Raw genomic sequence first — 21,320 nt, 5'->3', positions numbered from 1 at the left:
ATGTTGATGTGTTGATTTGTATGTACTGAATAGAACTGATGGATAAGATTCTGTATGTCTTGACTGTTACATTAAAGGATACAGACTGTTAAAAACAAAGGTTTCCATAACCAATTTTTACAGATTTTTCTTAATCAGTACAGGGCAAACTTTAGTCAAGTGGCTGGTTTGGTTTTGTTTTGTTTTTTTCCACAATGGAATTTCTTTCTCTTTTGAATAAAAGGCAAGAAATTATTTTTGTTGAGTTAAAGACAGCCTTGTATGTATGGATTGCATACATCCAGCTAATATGTAGATGTAAGTAGCTAGCCTGTGCAGGACCTGTAAAGGAGAAACCAATGTGTAAATTGCCATGGTGCGTCATGATAAATACAACTTCTCTCCAATGAGGCTGAAAGGTGTTGATTTTAAGTCCACTGAAAATATTCCAAAAACTAATCTAAGTCTTATTCTATCTATATAACATCTCAGATGTGCCATATATCCTAAAATTGGAGTCTCATCCACACACCACTTGCTGGCCTGGTAGAACACTCTACCTGTTAGCACCCAGCTTCCCTGACAAACAGCGCTGGGTCACAGCACTGGAATCAATAGTGGCAGGTGGGAGAGTTTCCAGAGAAAAAGCTGAGGCTGATGCTGTGAGTATAAAAGTTTCATTTAATAATAAAATATTCTGGGAGGGAGCAGAGTTTTGAAAAATATTTTTTCGATATTTGACATACTGAGGTTTAACTGAAGGTAAGTTATTGTTTCTGCTTCTATCAGGAGCCTGTTCACTGTGAGACTGTTACTGTGTGTTACAATACCCTTCTTTAGACTTGGGGAGTGTAGTAAGAGAATCCCAAAATCTGTCTGTAATTCCAGTAGAGGAAGGAAGAGCAGCTAGGACATGGTTTAAATTCAGTCTCATAAGGTACCACATGGAACAAGCAAACCTTAAACAAAGTAAAAACTCCCTCCCCTTCCTAGAGAGCCAGAGGTTTTGTGTTTCGTGCTGGGGGGATGTGTGTGGGTGGGTACTTTTTAGTTTGAGTTTTATTCCTAGTAAGAGGCTAAACAGATTTATTTTAGGTTTTGGATAGCCTTTCTCACACTATTACACTGATAACTCTTTTCTGGTAAAGGGAGGTTGGATTCTGTGGTATTGCATAAGAGAATGTTAGCTCTGGAGGTAGGGAATATCTGACTGCAGGAAATACTCTTTTTTTTTTTTTCCTCAGGCTCACATTTCTTTTGTCTCTGAGAAAAATATATGCTCCCACAAACATTTATACTTTTCTTTAATCCTCCCCTTGGAAAATTCCACTGCTCTATTGTAGGACGTTGGGGAAAATGGAAAGGATAGAGACAACAATGGGTTCTGTCTCAATTTAGGATAATTCTGATCAGTTTGCCTTACTGTGTCTAAGGTAGATAAAAGTTTACTAATTCTTTGGTAGGAAGCATCCCTGCAATTTTTAGCTTCCTGAGAAAAAGAAATCTGTGCCAAACTCTGCCTGTCTGAAATGATGACCTTACATTGTTAAAATACGCACAGATAAAGAGATGAAGAATAACTCAACAAGAAGAAAAATATTTTTGTCATTTGCAGAAACTGCTGGGGAACTCCCTGCTGAAGCTGGAGGGTGAAGACCGTTTGGATATAAATTGCACAATGCCCTTCAGTGACCAGGTAATGGTCATGTGCACTTGAGTCCTTTTCAGTAGTGGATAATTGATTCAGGGAGATGGTGTCTTGATTGCAATGTGTGTAATTATGCACTTGTTTTTGGGCTTGATTTTTCTCTTCACTGCTGAAGAGTGTCACCCAAGTTGCTGTTGGAGCATTCCTTGCTCTCCTCACGTGGTGCTATTTTTTCCCCTGCTGTAGGTAGTGCTGGTGGGTGCAGAAGAAGGTCTCTATGCCCTGAATGTACTGAAGAATTCCTTAACGCACATCCCAGGAATGGGAGCTGTCTTCCAAATTCACCTCATCAAGGATCTGGAGAAGCTGCTCATGATAGCAGGTACAGGGCTGTGTGTTCCCACTGGCCCTGCAGTGCCTTTGTGCTGCCAGGTCCTGCTTGCCTTTGGATTTGTTCCAGGCTTTTGTCTGGTTTTATTTCAGCAAATTGGCAGGAATGACTTGCTGTGGTTAACACAGTCTTGTCTGAGGCTGGCTGGTAAGGGATTATGTGAATGAGTGCTCAGTTAAACCTTCAGGGGAAACTGATTTCAGAGCTGAGGGAGGGAAGAACCAGAGATAAAACATTTCCAGGTTAGAGGTCAGTCATCATTTTAAGTTAAAATTAAAAAGTGTTGACCTAATCAGTGAACATCTTTTCCTAATTGTTGCATAACCTTCTTAATTAACTATTTGAGTACCACTATGTGATCACTGGGGCATAGGGCCAACTCATCCTCTCTTGCCCTGTAACAAAGCTGGGACTCCTGTAATGATTTTAAGATTTCTTTATGAAAGGAGCACCAGCTTTAATCTCTCCATCTGTGGTTTTCCAGAGATAATCCTTCCCACACGGATGTAGGCATGCTGAACATTAGAGTATATCTTCATCTGAAAGCCCAAATTATCAAGTGTCTATATGACATTTGTAGGGAATGAGAAACAAATTCTCTGTCTTGTTCTGCTAGTTTTGTGTCTTTTCCTGGTAAGGGTTTAAGATGTCCATGGTTTATCTGTGTCAGGGTAGTAGAGAGCAAAGCAAATCTCACACATAATGAGAAGGCTGTGTTAGTTTGTCACTGGATTTCTGAGAGGAATTGGCCTTGGGCTGTAATGCAATTCATTAGGGCAGTTCTTGGAAATCCCTTGCCAGTTCTGCTGGCACAGAGGGACTAAAACATCTTGTACTTGAAAAAGTTCTGAAGGGCAAAGTAAAACTTCCTGGCTGATTTTGAGTAGTGTCTTAATGAGGCCACAATTACTGTGTTCTGCTAGGCTTTAGAAACACTAATAATCCACGCTGGGAATGGTTGCTCTCCTGGTGGATTTACTGCCTGTTGTAGGGTTTTTTTAAGTTTTCTGTTTTAGTTTGAGTAGGAATAATATGGAATGAATTCTACATGGTACCTTGTGACTGTTTCCACAGTAACAGCCTGTAACAAGGAGCTGCTGCTTAAGTAAGACTTTTTTAGAGAATAGGGAGTTCTCTCTTGATGAAATGCAACCTTTTTTTGTTTCCAGGAGAAGAAAGGGCTCTGTGTCTTGTTGATGTAAAGAAAGTGAAGCAATCTCTAGCCCAGTCTCACCTCCCAGCCCAGCCTGATGTCTCACCTAATGTCTTTGAAGCTGTCAAAGGATGTCACCTTTTTGCTGCTGGCAAAGTAAGTTACAGCTCCCTCGTGCCCCCAGACCACCCCTCAGACTGCTGAGTTTAATATTAACAAATCAGCATCTTTATTCCACTGTCAACACATCCAAGGTCTATATTCCTGCTCTGAATATTTTTCTTCGAATAAGAAGAATGTATGGGCTGAAGAGAGGCTGAACTGCAGGCAGGATGGGGATTTGCAGATGTGGATCAATTCAGTCAGGATGGGATAGCTTAAACTGTTAGTTAGTAAGAAATCCAGCATAGCATGGTACCACTGCCTCCTCACTATTGACTACAATTTTGAGATGTTTAATTACTGAATTCTGTCCAGTCTTTGTTCTGGAATGTCATGCTTCCAGGCTAGTAAATTTCCTTGGGTGTTTGTGTCACTTTAATTCTAGGCATTTAAACAGATTATGAGTTTTAGCATAGAGCATTTAACCACAGCAAAAACTCTCATTTAACAGTTACTTCCGTGGACTAGCTTGGTAACAAACTGAACACCATTCATTTCAAAGTGATGCTTAAGATAAGTTTCAGGGGTTAAAATGTAGACCTAACCTATTTCAATTTGTCAATCCCTTTTCTGTGGAAAACCTTCTCATTTTTTATTAACACCTTTCAAGCATAAAGAAATCATAGAAGCCATTTAAATTCACATTCTTTTTTGAGAATGTGAAAAGGCTTTTCATTATTTCATGAATTCACAATAATTACCCTATTAATAAAATGTACTTGCTTATCTCTGCAAAGTTCTTTTTGTGGCAAGAGGTTCTCAGATCTGTTTCACATGCTCAGCAATAGAATTTATTTTACTGCCATCCTGAACTATGCTTGTTATCTTCCTTACAGGTTGAGAACAGTCTTTGTATCTGTGCAGCCATGCCCAATAAAGTGGTGGTTCTGCGGTACAACGAGAGCTTGAGCAAGTTCTGTATCAGAAAGGTGAGCTTAGTAACTCCCTGCTGTAGCTGAGGTCAATTCACATTGTGCTTCAAGCCTTTGCTTTGGAGCAAACATCTGAAACCTTTCTGTGTGCATGAGAAAATTTGTTTGCCAGCTAAAATGATAACAAATTGCACTGTGCACTGACTCAAAGTGGAGTAGGCAGCAATTTCCTTTAATAAGGGTTGGCATTTTTGGAGAGATGCAGAGCAGAACTATGAATTTTGAGATATTGGGCTGAGCTGTAATCATACTCTCACAGATCTCTCCTCAGGACAAAAAGTTTAAACACCACCTGCCTTAAAACAGGTTGGCACTCAGAAACTCATGTCCTCTCCTATTCACAAATTAAAAGATGTTCCAGTCAAACTGCACCTCCCTGGGAGGTTCTGCAGGTGACTTTGCAGGCACCAGTTCATTTTTCAGTGTGACTGAGGCTGTTATCCCTGAATGCTTCCATGGAGGGAAGCAGTGGGCTCAGTCATGCAGATCTGGCCTTCTCAGGAGGAAAGACATGAATGATGGAGATCTGGGCACAAACAGTGTGGATGCCAGCACACCTGGAATGCCTACAAGCCTTGCAACTGATAGCAACTCCTGCTCACAGCAGGGAACACTGAGGATCTGCAACCCTTCCTCTGACAAGGGCTTACATGCACAACATGCAAAGGCATTTTAGCAGGTTTTCCTTAATTCTGCTAATCCAGACTACTGAATTTAGATCCTAACAAGATGGCAGCAAGCCCAGAATGTGCTTTTCTTTTCTGCCAACTAAATTTCCAGATAAAATAGGATTTATGCAAGGAATCTTGTCCTCAGAAGATCTGGGGATTTGTGTTTTGTGTCAGGCTAACCTGCAGAGCTATCCCAGCTCTTCAGTCACAAGGCAGGTCGTGGTGGACATGTACAAAGAAGGAAGGAAGATTGGCTGTGACCTACTGTAAACAAGGAGCTGTTTAGTACTGCTCCAGAAAATTGAGCTACAGAGCAGAACATCATCTTCCAGAACAGAGTATTCTTCCAAAAGGAAGAGGATCTCCCTTGAGGCAAGCTGATATGCAAGTCTACATTCAAGCATTACTTCCAACAAAACAAAACTATTCTAGCAAGAGTTTTTGTCCACATGCTTTTGAGAGACTGTTAAGGTCTTCGAGGTTGCCACCTCTTGTAAAGATAAATGTAGCACTGTACAACTTTCCAGTCTCAGTGTTATCTGTAAGCTAGTACAGAGGACTAATATCCGTCCACACTGTCCTTTCTTGCAGGAGATTGAAACCTCTGAGCCTTGCAGCTGCATCCATTTGACCACTTACAGCATCATCATTGGAACCAACAAGTTCTATGAAATTGAGATGAAGCAGTACACACTGGAGGGTAGGAGATAATTCCTGAGAAATGTTCCAAGTGTCTCCACAGGTTCTTTTGTAGACCTTTTTGAAAGCAGTTTAGGAAAAAAAGTTGGTGCAAATCAAAGTGTTTTTCTCTGTTCTCTTGGCAGAGTTTTTGGATAAAAATGATCACACTTTGGCCTCTGCTGTGTTTGCTGCTTCCACAAACAGTTTCCCAGTCAGTATCATCCAAGTGAACCCAGCAGGGCAGAGGGAGGAGTATCTGCTGTGTTTCCATGGTAAGTGGTGGATGGTCTTGCACTGCTCCTGTTCTCTGAGCTGTTGAAATTTGGACAACTTGCTTTGGCTTAAAAGTTCTCGATGCCTGGTGGATCAGTTGTTGCATGTAGATTTCTGTGCCTGAGGGAAGGACTGCAGGCAGTGTCAAGTGCAAGCAGGTGTTTGATTACCCTGATAAGATGTTCAGGGGCTCTCAGACTTGGGCTTTGTCTAGTTTCCATGTAGACAGATGAGACTTTTTAACCTTTTGGTGATTAAATGAGAGAGGGTGTTATTTTTTTTTGTATAGCTACTTTTGTTGCCCTCTTGTTTACTGTCATGGGAATGCACAAACCGTCTAAAGCCCTCCAGCAGTAACTTTGTGTGAGTGATGGTAGGAATCTCATCACCTTCCCAACTGTAGATTAAATAATGATCTAAGTTTAGCTGGAGCAAAGAAACCTGGAATCACAGCACCTTTTGGCCTGGCAGTATTCCTACATCTAACCAATTCCATGGCATTTAGAGTCATTCATGGCAATGAGATTTGAAAGATGTCCCTGATAAAAAGCCTGGGAACAACTGCCTTTGTGCCTTCAGAAATAAATGAATAAAATTGAGGCAGATGCTCATGACCTGATGTGACCTCTCTTGGCAGAGTTTGGAGTCTTTGTGGATTCTTATGGAAGACGCAGTAGGACAGACGACCTGAAGTGGAACCGCTTGCCCTTAGCTTTTGGTAGGTGTTGAGGGACAATCCCTTGGATCATGGGAATTACTGAAACCAGGAAGCATCCTTGTGTAATGGGTACCCTGCACTCAGTCCTTCTGTCTCCTTTTCCCTTCCCAATTCTTCCAGAAACTATGGAGCTTTTTCCCATGATTTAAGCTTATTATAAATCCAGATGGCAAACCCTCTGAAATATAAGCAATTTAAGGAAAATTAAACCCAAGTTGCATTTCCTTAGTGTTCCTGGTCTGATACTGATTGAACTGGCTAGTGGAATTCTTAACAATGCTCTAAGTTTCTGAAACAGTGAAGAATATATGAGGGCAGCATGGCTCCCTCAGGCCTTTTGCACTGCCTAATGGGATTTTATTCAGTTAATAGTCTGGCTTTAATGCCTTTTTCATGATACTTTGGTTAGTAAAGTCCTTGAGACACAGTTTCAAAGCAACAATTCTTTAAGTTTGCATCTCCCCCTTTACTGATGGTGTCTGTGTCATTACATAAAATGTATTCCTTAGTTTTCCCACAGGGCTGTCACCCTCTCTTGTGCTTGCTGTTGTGTTTTAGAAGTTTTTAATAGAGAATGTATTCTGTGTTTTTTCCTGCCTTTGCACTGCTCCTTCAGCCTACAGGGAGCCCTATCTGTTCGTGACCCACTTCAATTCCCTTGAAGTAATCGAGATTCAGGCACGAGCTTCTCTAGGGTAAGTTGTTCTCTTTTCCTTTCTTTGAACAGTCAGTTTTGCAGGAATATATGGACTTGCCAGGAAAATCATTTTCCTGCAATTTCCCCCAGAACTCCGGCACGAGCGCACTTGGAGATCCCCAACCCACGGTACCTCGGGCCTGCCATCTCCTCAGGAGCCATCTACTTGGCCTCCTCCTACCAGGACAAGCTGAGGGTGATCTGCTGCAAGGGCAATCTGGTGAAGGAGACCAACAATGAGCAGCAGCAGCAGCCACAGCACCACAGAGGCTCCTCTGCCACGCGCAGGTGCGGGGACATCGGGGTGTCACGGTGACAGTGCTGGGGTGTGACAGTCCTGGGTGCCTCAGGAGCAAACTTCTCTCCTGATGCCTCTTCCCCTGGTGTGTTGGGTGCCCTTGTTCTGTTCTTAGACACTGGTGACAGTTAGTTACTTTAAAGCTGGAATAGAGTCACTAGTGGATTAACATCCACAAGAAAACAAACATCAGCTCTGGGAAGATGTGGATAATCTCCACAAATGCTTTGTGACCTTGTGCTGGTTTGCTTTGATGTTGTGATAGAGCTCTGGCTTCAAAGCTTTTTGAGCTCAGATACTGTTGATATTACATTAAACACTTGGCTGTAACCAGCTGTAAAGCAAGAGCCCCTTTCTATCAAATGATGAGTCTGCCTTAGGGAGATAGTGCTGGGAAGTTGTGATGTGACACACAGGTAAATAAATACTGGGACTGATGGTGCCACTGTGTGCACAGGACACTGAAAAATTGAGGCTTGTAGTTCATCACAGCCTGGCCTGAGCATCCCTGAGCTACAGAAAGTTGTGTGAAAACACATATATATCAAATTTTAGTGTATTTTTATATGGAGAAGCATATGGCTGGAGTGTATGAAAAGGTGGTGTTCTCTGGCCTGTTCCATACATGACTTACACTGGCAATTCATTAAGGCTCTTTGCCAGTGTGGCTCATGTGATGGATATTCCAGCCACAATATCTCTGCATTTTCCATGTTGGCTTAGGGAGAGGCTGATGCTTCTCCAAGGAAGGGTGCTGGGGGAAAAGTTACATTTTTGGTTTTTGTCACTCAGCGGTTCGCGTCAATTATTTTTGAATGACAGCAGCCCGAACAAGAGAGGCCCTCCCACGTACAACGAGCACATCACCAAGCGCGTGGCCTCCAGCCCGGGGCCCCCCGAGGGGCCGGGCCACCCCCGGGAGCCCAGCACCCCCCACCGGTACCGCGAGGGCCGCACCGAGCTGCGCAGGGACAAGTCCCCGGGGCGGCCCCTGGAGAGGGAGAAATCCCCGGGCCGGCTGCTGAGCACCCGCAGGGAGCGCTCCCCTGGACGGCTCTTCGAGGACAGCGGCCGAGGGAGGGTGCCTGTCAGCGGGGCCAGGACTCCCCTGGCTCAGGTCAATAAGGTGAGTCAGGAGCCTGCAGAGCATGGCTGTTCTCAGGGAAAGGCTTGTGGCACTGGAAAGCACAAGAGCGGGTCAAATCTCATCCCCCTGCTCCTCAGATTCTGTTGGAACAGAGCACACATGGTGTCATGCACTGGTCCTGTTGATTTACCAAAATAAGAGTATTGGTCTAATACCAATACTCAACTGTGATGGACAAAAGACTCTAACAATTTAAAGTTACAAAGTGTGTGTTTATTCAGCGTGAGGTAATCCTCTAATACACTCTGCAAAATCACAGGTGATCACAGAGTCTATTTATTGGCAAAGGATTCAAACAAATACATATTCATTATAACAGCCCCTCCCATCCCCCCCATTACCATTCCTGTGGTAATTACCTTGATAGCTATTAAGCATTGATTGACTTTTTAAATTAAGTCTGGGGTCATTTTTGTGGGGAGGGGTCTTAAAAGGAGGAAGTAAGGCGAGTCTTCCTCACCCTAAACTCTTGACCTTTTCTATCGATAATACAAATGATTTCTGGGGATAGTCCAATTTTCCTAAGAATGGGTTTCTGATTGCATTGTCTATGTTTCTGCTCACATAGACATTGTCTATGTCTGCTCAGTAGTTTCGTCTTTTCCCATTGTAAGCGCAGCTGAGCAAACATAAAATGACAGACAATCAATTATTTAAGTTTCAATAACTACTCTCTTCTAACTTCTAACTTTTAATTATTTTCAACAAGGTAACTAAAATGTTAATTTTCTAAGATTAGTGTTTCACTCTGACCACCTGCCCTGGGCTGCTTCTGGTACTGCAAAAGCTGCTGGGCATCAGAATGGTCTGAAAGCAAAGGTGCATTTCCTAGGAAGTGACAGAGGATTTGAAGGGGAATAACATCTGGAGCAGGGAATGTGGGAGCCTGCTGTGCTCAGAGTGATGCTGACAGTGCCTGCCTTGGTCAGCGTTTGTGGGTGACAGGAGCCCTGGCTCTGTGGGAGCAGCAGGTGATGTGCTGCTCCCAGCACCTCATGCCTGGAAGAGAAATAAATACCTGTGACTTGTAACTTGTCCTTTTATTTCCCTGCCAGGTCTGGGACCAGTCTTCAGTGTAAGTCTCAGCTAGACAAAGTTACTCATCTTGACCTGCAGGAAAAAAAAGGAAATATACTGAGTATATGCACTCCATCCGTCTGCAGCCCAGTTCCCAAACAGCATTCCTGGGCCAAAGCTCGCTCCCCAGCGGGAGCCGTGGCGCTTTTGAAGACCGCAGCTCAGTTAATTTCTCTGCACTTTCCTGCACTCCTGTTTTTGCACTTTGTTACTACTGTTACTCTTTCAAGCAGTTCATGAACTTTTTGTATCCACTTTAGTCCCTAGTAGTTCATCCAGGAAATGGGACTCGTGTCCTACCCCAGGTCATCACTGTGGTTAGCACCCCTTACCAGAGAGTTGGTCACAGTTCTGAGACATGCTGGGAGCCCCTGATGGCCTGGAAACAGAAGGGCCAAGGTGAGTGAGTCTTTCAATAGGAGCTGTGGTGGATGTTCTCCACAGAACACATGAAAAATTTCTTCTGATTAGCCTGTTCACCTGCCACTTCTATTTTGTTCTCACCAAAATCACTTTAGAGCAGCTCTGATGGGGAGGGAAGAACCCTGCTTTAACCAACCCCCCTGCCCAGCCCTGAGACAAAGTGCATTACCTATAAGCTACTGGGTTGTAAGACTTTATCCAGGTCTTCTGCATGACAGTTCACTGCATGCTGCTGCACCATCACTGGCTCTCTCCTTTTAGGTTGCTTTGCTGAGTAGTGTATTGTACCTCACTTGTAAATTAACTGAAACCTTTAGATTACGCTGCACAATAGCCGTTAATTACTCTGGAAATTTGGCACCGAAGAGTTAACAAGCCTTATTCTATGACAAGAATTACAGTCACACTTGTGTTCTCCTCTCAGCACTGGACATGGTCTCTTCAGCAGTGAGTGCTGCCAGCCTCAGCTGCCAGGGGGAGCAGCCCGGGCTGGCTCCTCCCTGAGCTGTAGCTTGTTGTGCAATCAGAGCCGGTGTCTTGGCGCAGGACACCCACAGGGAGCAGCTTTGGCAGTGCTGACACACCTTCGCTTCCCCCTGTCTGACCTCCAGCCTCTTATTGCTTCCTATTCTCTTTTGCTGTGAACATGAAGCAGAGAGCAGATGATTTTCAAAGCAGGTTTTGACCATTCACTCTGCAATAGCAACGTTCTAAGTGAACAACCATGTTCTTTACAACTGGAAAGAGCAAAACTGCATCCAATCTTCCCTTGGAGCCACACTTAAACTTCTGCTAGTCCCTTGCAAGCCTGTGCTAACCTGTTCTAGAAACCCATCAAAATTCCAATGCCTTGTCAGTGTCCTTTGGCGAGTTTCATGAATATTGTATTCTGTTCTCTTGTCTGTTGGATTATTTTCAGTCAGATGATTTGGCAGGAAATTTGCTGAAAGTTTTTGTCTCCTGGTCTGAATATTTGGAAAGGTCACTGAGATCAGTCTTTAAATCTTTGCATCTCATGGAAGATCTTCAAGACCTCAGAAATGGGCTTGTTGAGTCCTGAAGGTGTATATCTTGTGTCTTGTTTGTGAAATGCTTCCTGCTATAGAAATAGCTCAAAGGACTGTACATATTTACAAGAAACTTTATATTCGTAACAAAAGGGAATTGAATTGGTTTCTACTTTTTTATTGTAAACTGTGCGTTTTTCAACACTAGCTTTTTGTTTTACTGGTGGTTGTGGACAGCCATCTTCAGACACTGGAGGGGCCTCGCCTAGTCCTCCTCGCTCCCATGAAGAAATATTGTAACATTAACTTGCAATTGAAGCTTGTTAGCATAAATGAGGTTTTAGGTCTCTAAAAGTACAGGATTTTTCTTCATTACCTTTTTATTATTGACAAGGGAGGGAACCAGAGGGACAGTTCAAAGCTCCACCTGAAAGTATTGAACTTTGTTGTTGAACAATAACCAAATAAAACAAATAACTATCTTGACTGGCATGGTGAAATGACGGCTTCCTTCTCTCTGGAGTGCCCCTGCCCCTCCTGCCCCACAGGCTCTGGGGCTGGGGAATCCAAGGTGTCACAGCTGACCCAAGAGCAAACCCTGGCAATATTTAGCTTTTAATACTCATCATTCCTTGAACAGTAGCATAAGTGGCTTCACAAACCCCAAGCATGTTCCCATGCACTGACCCAGGTGGAATTATCCTGGTACTTCACTAGAGCAGCTGCAAGCACCTCCAGCTCAGTCCTGCCTCTCCCTGAGATGGGCAGAGGAGAAGCACCTGTGAGTATCTGGGACAACAGTCTTGCCCTGGTAAATGACCCCACACATCTTGAGCTGGGAAAAAAGGCATCTTAATTAACAAGTGTGATCTAATGACAGGTTTGGGACTTACCCCAGCAGTGAACTGGGAGCAAAGCGGAGGGAGGCAGTTCCTCATCCCACTGCTGTAACATGCTGGTGCTTTAAGGCCTAATAGCTGCAACTTTAAAAAAAAGACCATTCACAAATCCAGTCAGATTGAGTACAACCTGCAGTTACTGTACAGCTCAACTTACACCTGCTGGGAAAACTTGCTAGATCAGACTTAAATGTAAATACATCTATTTTTAACTGAACTAGTTTTTACAGGGTCTGAAGTATTCTTTCACAGGAAGAGGTTTTTAATATTCACACTGCTGCCTACAGTAACTTAATTTGTCCTCCTACTGTTCAGTGTTTTTGGTTGTGTGCACATCCCCACCCCCTCAGCCCTGAGAAAGGGCTGGCTGGAGGCTGTGGGGGTGGTTACCAATGGCTCCTCTTACATTTTGGTCTACATGACATTCTCCATGAAAATGCTCTCCATCAACCCTGAACTGCTTGATTTATCTATTGTGCCTACTATGATGTATATGATGAAATGCTGACTTGTTCAATGTTCCTTTATTTCTTTTACTGTGCACAAACAATACTTATTTAAAGCTCATTGTTGCAGTCCTATGATGCATGATCCGAATTGTAACAAAACTAAATTAATCCAGAAACTGGTGGAGTAAAAAAAAAAATTATTTATTCAGCTTTTTGATTCCCAAGAACCCTGCACAAATTCATGTCAGCTTGACTCCCACCTACTGTGCTTAAATTCATGGGGTCGGGGAGGGCAGGGACCTCTTGTTATTCCTGTACTGGTTTACTCCAGGGTCCCCAAAAGTGACTGTAACAAAGGTGTCTGCATATCTACCTTTAAAAAATGTGCTCTCCTAGCAACAGCCAAGAATAAACATAACAGCACAGACTGTGAGCTGTGGGTGGGGAATGTAAGTGAGCTAATAAATCCAACTCTTGATCCAGCTTTTGCCTTTGGAGGGATTTGATTCATCCCATTGCAATAAGGGAACACAGAGTGATTAATCCAATTCATTCACCTGTTAAGCAGAAAACAACCTAGCAAAAAAAAAAAAAACCAATAAAACACCTCAAAACCCACCCCCTAGCAAAAAGCAAAACAACCAGCTTACCTCTTCATCCACCCTCCTGCTGGAGAGAGAGGGTTTGGGGGCTGAGGGTGGCAGTGGCTTACCTGAGGAAATCTGTGGCTCCTGGAACTGTCATTGCTTTCTCACCCCCCTCACCTGCTGCTCTGGCTGGAGAGGCCTGGGGTCAGTTGGGCTTGGTCACCCTGGGCTCCCCCTGGCCCTCCCAATTTTTTGGGGCTCCAAAAGCTGATGGTGCAATGGCAGCTGCAGTCCCTGTACTGAGCCCTCTGCCAGCTGAGACAGGGTCAGGGGCTACAAACTAAAAATCAAAATTTAAAAAAACCTCAAGCTTTCTACACAATAATTGTTCTTGTCCAGTGGTTCCACCATACCTGATGCACTGATGAAGAACAGGGAGTGCTCTGCAGGTACCAGCACTGACCACACCTCCCAAAGCCCTGGCATTCCCTGGAGCTACTTGTGCAGAGGCACAAACTGTCCCCTCACAGCTGGACCTGTCACCCTGGACCCCAGAGTCACCCTGGTGAGGACAAAGACCTGGAGAAAGGTCTGCTTGAAGTGGCTGCTGGAACAAAGAGAAGCTGACAGGATTAAGGCCCATCCCAAGCTTTCCAGCTCTGTTGTTGGAGCTTTTAAATAATTGGCCTCTTGTTTTGCCCCTGAACTTTGTATCACAAATAAAGATGAACGCCTCGGTCTTCTTCACTGAGTGCAAGAGGAGAGTGTTTCAATCTGCATCACTGAATGGAAAGCTTGTGCAACCCACCAAGGCCTAAAAGTGCAATCAGGAAGTCACAAGTAATAGTAAAATAACTCACTGAAGGCGAGGGTACCACAGATGGGAAAGGTTATAACAAGACAAATCACCCACTTGAAAATGTTTTATTTGTTTCTAAAGAGGTTGAAAACAAGCAATTCTGTAGTTCAGAATACCAAATACTATCCATAGCACAGAATGAAGAAAGAGTTTTCAGAGAAAACCATTGCACTAGACCCAGATCTACTCAGCTACTGAAGATATTGCAACAAGGCTGGTGAACAGACCCCAGGATGGCAAAGCACCCTCCCACTGTGGCTGCAGCAGCTCTGTCCCCACTCAGGCTCCTCACAGAAGGCAAAGTGCTCTCCCCACAGTGGCACAGGGCTGGTTTTCATTGGCACACTCACGGTGCCCCAGGCACCAGAACAAGCCAGGGAAGGGCTCTTCCTGCCTGGCTGGCTGGCTCCTTACCAGGCCTGGGGCACACTGGCAGCAGGTTTGCATTAATGGTGCATTTGTTTTGGGATAAAACAGGCTGTCAACACCAAGGACAGGCAGCCTGGCATTACTATCATCACTTAGAAAACAGAAACAGAATAAAAAGTTGCCCAGCTCCAGCCCTGGGCACAGAGGGCTGCTGCATCCAGCAGCTGACAATGCTGACACTGAGGGGTAAGTTTGGCCACTGGACACAGGAGACTTACAGTCACCTTCAGGCTGTTACTGAGGAACTCATCCCTAAACTGAATCCATTTCCTTCCAGCCACCTCTCCCAGCTTAAGGAAGTCCTCATCAGTGACAGCAAGAAAAACCAGTTTCTAAAAGCAGATTACTGCAAGACACATTTATGATTTACAGAGAAATCCAGCCATTAAAAACAATTGTCCTTACCAGAAATTCCACAGGGGAAAAGATGTATTTCAGTTCTCATGAAGAGAAAAATCTACAGAGCTATTCACAGTAGAAACAGTGCACCCCACTCTACCGTAAAATAATAACGAGCTTGTAGTGATTATGTTGCTGATTTTGCCCAGAAAAGGCTGCTACAAAATGATCATCTACATTCACACTTACTTCAGCCAGGCAAGTTTGGAACTTGCAACTGAAATAATGTTTGATGAGCAAGGGAAGCAGTAATGAGCTTGCTTTTGCTGAGTGTTATGCTCAAATCAGATTCCCCAAGAATCCTGAATTTTCTAGACTTTGGCCTGGCAGACTCCCAGTCTGCCTTGCTGCTAAAGCTCTTTGATCTGTTGCTGCCCTCACATTAATCAGCCTAATTAAATTGGTGGTTTTTTAACTGAGCTGACAAGGGGCACTGATACCTTTGCCACCTGTCTAGTTGCTGTGAAGCTGCCATTTCCAAGAACTTCCAAGGTGGGGCTAACAAAATAAGGCAAATACAAGAGAACCTGGAAGTCTCAGGAAAAATATGAAATCAGAGTTCGTTTGCTACAGCACAGAGCAGAAGTACATTTGGTTAAGTGAAGCATTTTTTCTGAGACTGTACTGGCCCAGAACAATTGGTCACAAATGACTGTGAATGCTCATATTGGCTTGTAGAGCAAAGTGGTCACGTATTTCTTCTTGTAACGGTGTGTAGCACTGAGCACCATCACTCCATCCTGCAGGGGAGGGAAAACAAGTGAGTGTGTGCCCTGGGCAGACACCCAGGCTGCCTGTGGGCAGGACATGCCCTGGCCTCTCACCTTGATGGAAAGTGCATACAGGTGGTTCAACATGACGTGGTTGGGCTCAGGGAGCAGAGCAGGATCACACTGCAGGGAAGAGGAACAGTGTGACACTAACAGTGTGACTCCTCACAGCTGAGGGGTGACAAACAGCATCTGTGACCAGCTATACCCCAGGACATCACTGCTGCTCAGGCTGAGTCCATCACAAACACAGTCACCATTCCAGAACAACCCCAGCCCCCTCTGGGTAACACCCCTGCATGCTCACCAGCACCCCTGCATCAGACTCTGATTATCCCTTACAAGCTTCTGGTGTCTTAGTTGACAAGATTAAGGTTTTGGGAGGAAAAAAGCATCCTAATTTTCCTTAAAGATAGTCAACTAGAAAAACAGATTTACTTCAGATGAATCCATCTGGACATACATAATAAGGAACTTACAAACACAATAACTTATCCTAAGATTTCTCCTAAGCTGTCCCCTGCCTCTATCCAGATTTTTTTCCCATCCTCAAGGGCATTATTTAGCAAACCAAAGTGATGTACTCACAGAAATGCCTGTGTCCTTGTTCAGGATGACCTGCAGCAGGTGTGGGGGAAGAATGGGTGGAGATTTAAAGCGCTCCTCTGCCTTACAGACATAGGGCTCCTGGTGGTACGGTCCTGGGGGTGAACTGGACAGCTCTGCCAGACAGATGGTAAATATTTCATCCTAAATACTTTGTAAGAACATTTGCTCTTTATAGGTACATGCAGCCTAAAGGAATCAATGGCACTTAAGTACAACAACTGCACCAGCTGGTGCAGTGCCAGAGGATCAGTCACTGCCCAAGAGGGGATTTAAGGTGCCCAAAGTCTGACTGGGAATGAGCTGTGAGGTTCTGGGCTGCAGAGTTCTGAGGACACAACTGCACTTCAGAACTTCTCTGTCACCTCTGCCCAGCACTCCTCCTGCAAACACTCCACAGTGCAGGCTGCCCTACAAGGCTCCCTCCAGGGGATGTACAAAAAGACAACTGCTCCCCACTGCAGACTGGGCTGTGGAAAGAGCCCTTCCAAGTCTCATCAGGGAAAGGAAACACTGCTACAGCCTGTGGGGGAAGGCATCTACTAGAATCTTCTCCTGGCCTGCCCCACAAATAACACTTTCCCCAAAAATGCTTCGTCCAGGGTGAAGTTGCACAGAGCAAAACACACCCAAACTCAGCTCCTGCCTCAGGTTCAAAGGTCCCCTGAAGGAGGGTTTAAGGCACTGCTTCAGTCATGGACTCCATCCCCACAGTGTTCAGTAACCAACAGGGCAAGGCTGACCTCAGACACGCCCCAAGCTAAATCCCATCTCTCTCTTGTTACACTAGAACGTGGAACTTAAGGCAAAAATTGCAATTTTGTATTATTAGATCATTTATACTATACTATGAGGATACTCCTGAGTGTTAGCACTGAGATGCACCTCATTTCTCCCTCCTCAAGTGCAACTTCTGACCCCCTTAGCAGAGGAAGACTGAATTAGGAGCAGTGCAGGCTGTCAACGTTGGTTTGATGTGGTAAAGCAGAGACTGATCCACCAATGACTGCCCTAAACCCAGCCACTGCACACAGCAGGGGCAAACAAACAGTTACTGAGAACCCAGGACTTCTCCTCATCACATCTGTGCTGCTTTGTCAGAGGCTTCCCCCTCTGAGCATTCCACTTTCTTCCTTTGGGCATTTGTGGTTCCTGCACACATCCACAGGGCCTGACACAAGTGGAGATTAATCTCTCTGGAGCTTTGACTCAGATAGAAATGGAAAATGAAATTTTTAACAGCTCTAAAAGTGTGATATAAAGTTCCCAGTAAGCTCATACCAGACATGTCAGAACATTTTTGGGAGTCCACCATCAAAGCATCGAACACTTCAAAGTCAGTTTTCTTCACCTGGATGATGTTGTTGACAGTACCCAGCTGGCTGGTTACTACTGGCTGGCAAGAGACAAGATAGAAAAATCAGAATAAAAAAGGCCTGTGGGACTAACAGATTCTCAGAACTACACAATCAGCATCACCAAGAACGAGCTACATTATTTTTTAAATATGACAGAACCAGAGAAGAACTCAGTGAATGTTAGATTAAGAGGAAATGCAGGATTTTAAGGGCTGGGAGGAGAAAATGCCAGCTGAACCTGCCAAGTCCAGACAAGGCAGGGGTCACATCTGGGCTGGAGTTACCTGTGACACCAGCTCTGGACACTGAGTTCTTAAGCATGTGGGGAACTGCTGGGCAGGCTAGGGTTAAAGCTCTTTTTACAGCAGAGGAGGAAAAACAGGCCTGGTAGATTTTGGCCCAATGACTGGACTATGAAAAGATCTAGAGCAGCAATAGCAACATGCTGGCACAGAGAGGCAGGAAGGCACAGCAAGCTCTGGGCTGCCAGAGTGCACAGTGCTCTAAAAGGCAGTTTGGCACTGGGCAAGAAAAGCTTGGCATCACTTATAAACCAATGGCCAAGAGATCCTGTCCCTCACTGCATCTCTTGCACTCTGAGCTCAGTCTGATGCTGCCACCCAGGCCAGCAGACATCAGAAACCTCTCTCACCAGCCTGAACAGCACCTTTCTCCTCTTCAGATGCCTCAATCAATAAACAATGACTCAAAGCAACCATTACCTCTGCAGGATCATGTGTCCACTGCCCATCCACGAGGAACTTGTACTGGTGCTCTCCTTCTGGCAGGTCCAGGATTGCCACAAAGTTATTGTGACTGGGATTTAAGACAAATAATCAGCCCTGCAATATTCTGAAAAGTACCTTGGTCTCTAAACTGTGACACACACTGTGACACACAGCACAAGCCTCCTCAACGTGCAAAACCTTAAAAAGGCAGAGAAGCTCTGATGCAATCCAGAGGTAAAGAATCCAGTTATGATTAATGCTCATGGATAATTCTGTCTGTGACAGTGAGTCCCCCCACACTCCTGACATCCCATAACTGGCACTGAGCTTTTGTAAAGTCACTCTCACATCTTCATGTTACTTGTTAGCACACAAGACCTCATTTATCTGCTGATGGAACAAGATCAGCTTTCTCATATTTCCTTGCCTTTCAGTATTTGCCATCATAAATTGCATTTCCCAAATGCCCATGAAATAAATGAACAATGAGCAGATAAAAGCAGCAACCCAATACTTCTGGGTTACTTTGGGTCTGAATAGCTGCTGCTTGGCAATTTCCATACCTCTTGGGCTGTGAACCCCCTGATTCTTCAGAAGGCTTTATCAGCATCTCAAAAAAGCTGAGAACCAGCTGATGCTGCTCCAACAGGCCACAGCCTCTGGATCCTCTGAGCTGACATGGCAAGGATGTGCCATCAGAGACACTGCTAGAACCAGCTCCCCTTCCCACAGCCCAGCCCTGCTCCAGGCACAGGCTGCACAGCAGGGACTGCCTGGGGCTATCTGCATGCCCAGTGAACTGACACACAGCTCAACTTCCAGCCTAAGCCATCCAAGAATGGAAAACAGTCATCAAGGGTTTGAGGAGAGAAGCAGGACAGTGCTAAATCAAGCCCAACCCCATCTGTCAGCTGACCACCCTCCTCATGGCACATGGGGAACAGCACTGCAGCACTTCATTACCTCCTTGTCAGAGGAATTTTGCCCCAGTTGTTGAAGGACCCTGATAAAAAAACTTCTTTCCCTCCTCCAGTCCAGCGGAAGACTGTTGGCCGAGCTTGAGTGGGGGTTTTGTCATTCACTTCCAGATCCTGCTGCCAAGCTAGAAACTCTTCCTTCTCCAAAGGAGCCTACAAGCACAATGTCTCAATCAAAAAGGTTCTTTCCTGGCAGACTCAGACAACCTGTGTTGCACTGAAGGATTTTTTTGCCCTCAGGCAAGATTCTCTAAGCCTACTACAAGCAGGTTTTGTCAGATGCAGAATACAAACTGCATTTCTAGATACTGTTCACAAAATTTATTTGCACAAATTCTGAAAGGTGTTAAAGCCTTCCAAATTTGCAGGAAGAGTGGAAGGCAAAATAAAGGCCCTCCCTCCAGCCCCAATTATACCTGCTGATATACCAACTCACTCTCTCCTTGGCATGGGAAGGAAGGGGGATGGTCAGCTTTGTGCAAACTCACTGACAAAATCCCTGCAAGGTGCAAACAGCCCCAGAGCATTCCAAGCAAGCAATGCTCAGAGAGCAAACCAGCAATACCTTCATTTCCTCTGAATGGAACAAGTCTGCATCTTCAGGACTGTCCATGAGGATTTTTGGTCTGTCTCCCTCCTTGGCTCCTCCTGAGCTGTCCCCTCGGGAGGCTTTGTGCCCATGGCGCTCCAGCCCCGCTCGCTCGCTGCTCGTGTTCCCCATTTCTGTGGATCTAAAAGAGCAGGGAAAGCCAGATTGGCACATCATGTACTCCCACAGCTGGAACACCAGCAGGCAGGAAAGAAAACTCATCACTAGCCTTGGGCTGTGTTTTCGGGTTGAAGAGCTTCAAAAACTTGATTAATCTATTGTAAAGTGATACCATCCTCTGAGCAAAGGCACTAATGACAGCTTCTAGCACCCCTGACAGTGTGCTACAGCTCCATACACGAGCACCTCGAGCAGACTCAGCCACTGACACAGCACAAAGCTCTTGTGTCTCCCCAAGCTAAGGGCTCGTTCTTTGCCTTCTGCTTCCCCGTGCACACAGCGCTGCACCGCGCCAGCTGCAAGCAGGGGACCTTTCTGTCAGAACGCTCCAAAAGCAGCCCACCTGAAATGTGACTTACTAGAATAAGGTTATCTCACCCTGCTGAGGAAGCTAAGAGCAGCTGCAGGGGGTTCTAAACAAAGAACCACACAATGTCCTGAGGCGGAGGGACCCACAGGGACCCCCCAGTGCAGCTCCCGGCCCTGCACAGACACCCAGCGGGAGACCAAAGGCTCGGAGCTCCGGCAGCCTGGGGCTGTGACCCCTCCCAGGGAGAGCTCAGTCCCGCCGCCGCTCCGTCTGTCCCCGCGTTCCTCAGGGAAGGCAGCGCCGGCAGAGACCGAACCGCTGCCGCGCGCAGCCCCGCGTGGAGGCGCTCGGAATTCTCGCACCGGGAGCTCCGCGGGGCACGGCGGGCACAGCCCGATCTGGCAGCCCCGGGGCCCGACCAGGGAGCGCCCCTGCCCCGCTCTGCCCGGCCCTGCCCCGCTCTGCCCGGCCCTGCCCCGCTCTGCCCGGCCCTGCCCCGCTCTGCCCGGCCCTGCCCCGCTCTGCCCGGCCCTGCCCCGCTCTGCCCGGCCCTGCCCCGCTCTGCCCGGCCCCGCCGGCCCGGCACCCACCGCCCGCCGCGCTCCCGCCGCGCTCCCGCCGCGCTTCCGCTTCCGCCGGGCCGGGCCCGCGCCCGCCGGGGGAAACCGAGCCCGGCGCGGCCGTTCCGGGCTGCCCCGGGTTCCATGCTGGGCTCCCCGCTGGGCTCTGTTAGGAAAATTAATCCACAAACACCAGAGGTTTGTGTCCAAAAAAGAGACAGAGGAGTCCTTTTTGCTTTATTCGAATAAAGGGAAAGGCCATGGGGCATTCCCCTGGGATCTCTCAAATTTTTGGAGGACGCAGCCTCCCTTTTTATCTTCTTTTCCCTGCCGCTTTTCCCTCTCTCCATTCACTGAGGTACT

The 21,320-nt window shown here is 45.9% G+C and overlaps 2 protein-coding genes across 11 annotated transcripts in view; one reads left to right on the top strand and one right to left on the bottom strand.

The window, feature by feature from the left end:
- The window catches only part of CIT (citron rho-interacting serine/threonine kinase), a 68,236-nt gene extending 56,493 nt beyond the window's left edge, over positions 1–11,743 (top strand). For 4 of the 9 annotated variants that reach the window (XM_056504174.1, XM_056504176.1, XM_056504181.1 and 1 more), the window contains exons 37-48: positions 472–641; positions 1,595–1,675; positions 1,874–2,009; positions 3,188–3,327; positions 4,170–4,262; positions 5,528–5,636; positions 5,761–5,889; positions 6,528–6,608; positions 7,225–7,303; positions 7,396–7,593; positions 8,396–8,729; positions 9,806–11,743. In XM_056504174.1, coding sequence (XP_056360149.1) covers positions 472–641; positions 1,595–1,675; positions 1,874–2,009; positions 3,188–3,327; positions 4,170–4,262; positions 5,528–5,636; positions 5,761–5,889; positions 6,528–6,608; positions 7,225–7,303; positions 7,396–7,593; positions 8,396–8,729; positions 9,806–9,829 — 1,574 coding nt within the window. In that variant the 3' untranslated portion in view covers positions 9,830–11,743. The remainder of the gene's footprint in view (positions 1–471; positions 642–1,594; positions 1,676–1,873; positions 2,010–3,187; positions 3,328–4,169; positions 4,263–5,527; positions 5,637–5,760; positions 5,890–6,527; positions 6,609–7,224; positions 7,304–7,395; positions 7,594–8,395; positions 8,730–9,805) is intronic. The other 5 variants (XM_056504182.1, XM_056504179.1, XM_056504177.1 and 2 more) reach the window with 2 other exon arrangements.
- A 2,361-nt stretch (positions 11,744–14,104) lies between these two features.
- On the bottom strand, positions 14,105–21,035 carry PRKAB1 (protein kinase AMP-activated non-catalytic subunit beta 1). Of its 2 annotated transcripts, none has more exons than XM_056504187.1 (8): positions 20,988–21,035; positions 19,884–20,049; positions 19,305–19,471; positions 18,336–18,429; positions 17,537–17,651; positions 16,238–16,371; positions 15,704–15,772; positions 14,105–15,619 (listed from the first exon to the last, which is right to left on the bottom strand). In XM_056504187.1, exons 2-8 carry the CDS (start codon positions 20,037–20,039, stop codon positions 15,542–15,544), a joined length of 813 nt encoding a protein of 270 aa, XP_056360162.1. In that variant the 5' UTR covers positions 20,040–20,049; positions 20,988–21,035; the 3' UTR covers positions 14,105–15,541. The 2 variants fall into 2 exon arrangements, with proteins under 2 accessions (XP_056360162.1, XP_056360161.1); XM_056504186.1 differs by lacking the exon at positions 20,988–21,035 and adding an exon at positions 20,466–20,866.
- Positions 21,036–21,320: the final 285 nt, after the last annotated feature.

This window comes from Oenanthe melanoleuca, chromosome 15 (genome assembly GCF_029582105.1).
Source record: "Oenanthe melanoleuca isolate GR-GAL-2019-014 chromosome 15, OMel1.0, whole genome shotgun sequence".
Classification (NCBI taxonomy): Eukaryota; Metazoa; Chordata; class Aves; order Passeriformes; family Muscicapidae; genus Oenanthe; species Oenanthe melanoleuca.
The sequence above is the reverse complement of the archived record's forward strand: the minus strand, read 5'-3'. Positions and strand labels throughout refer to the sequence as shown.

Excerpts from the sequence above, each read along its gene's own strand:
- PRKAB1 (XM_056504187.1), bottom strand. The coding sequence starts at position 20,039 with ATGGGGAACACGAGCAGCGAGCGAGCGGGGCTGGAGCGCCATGGGCAC. Across the intron at positions 18,430-19,304 it reads AAAATTCCTCTGACAAGGAG|TCACAATAACTTTGTGGCAA; the intron begins GTAATGAAGTGC and ends CTTAAATCCCAG. Across the intron at positions 17,652-18,335 it reads GGACACATGATCCTGCAGAG|CCAGTAGTAACCAGCCAGCT; the intron begins GTAATGGTTGCT and ends GTCTCTTGCCAG.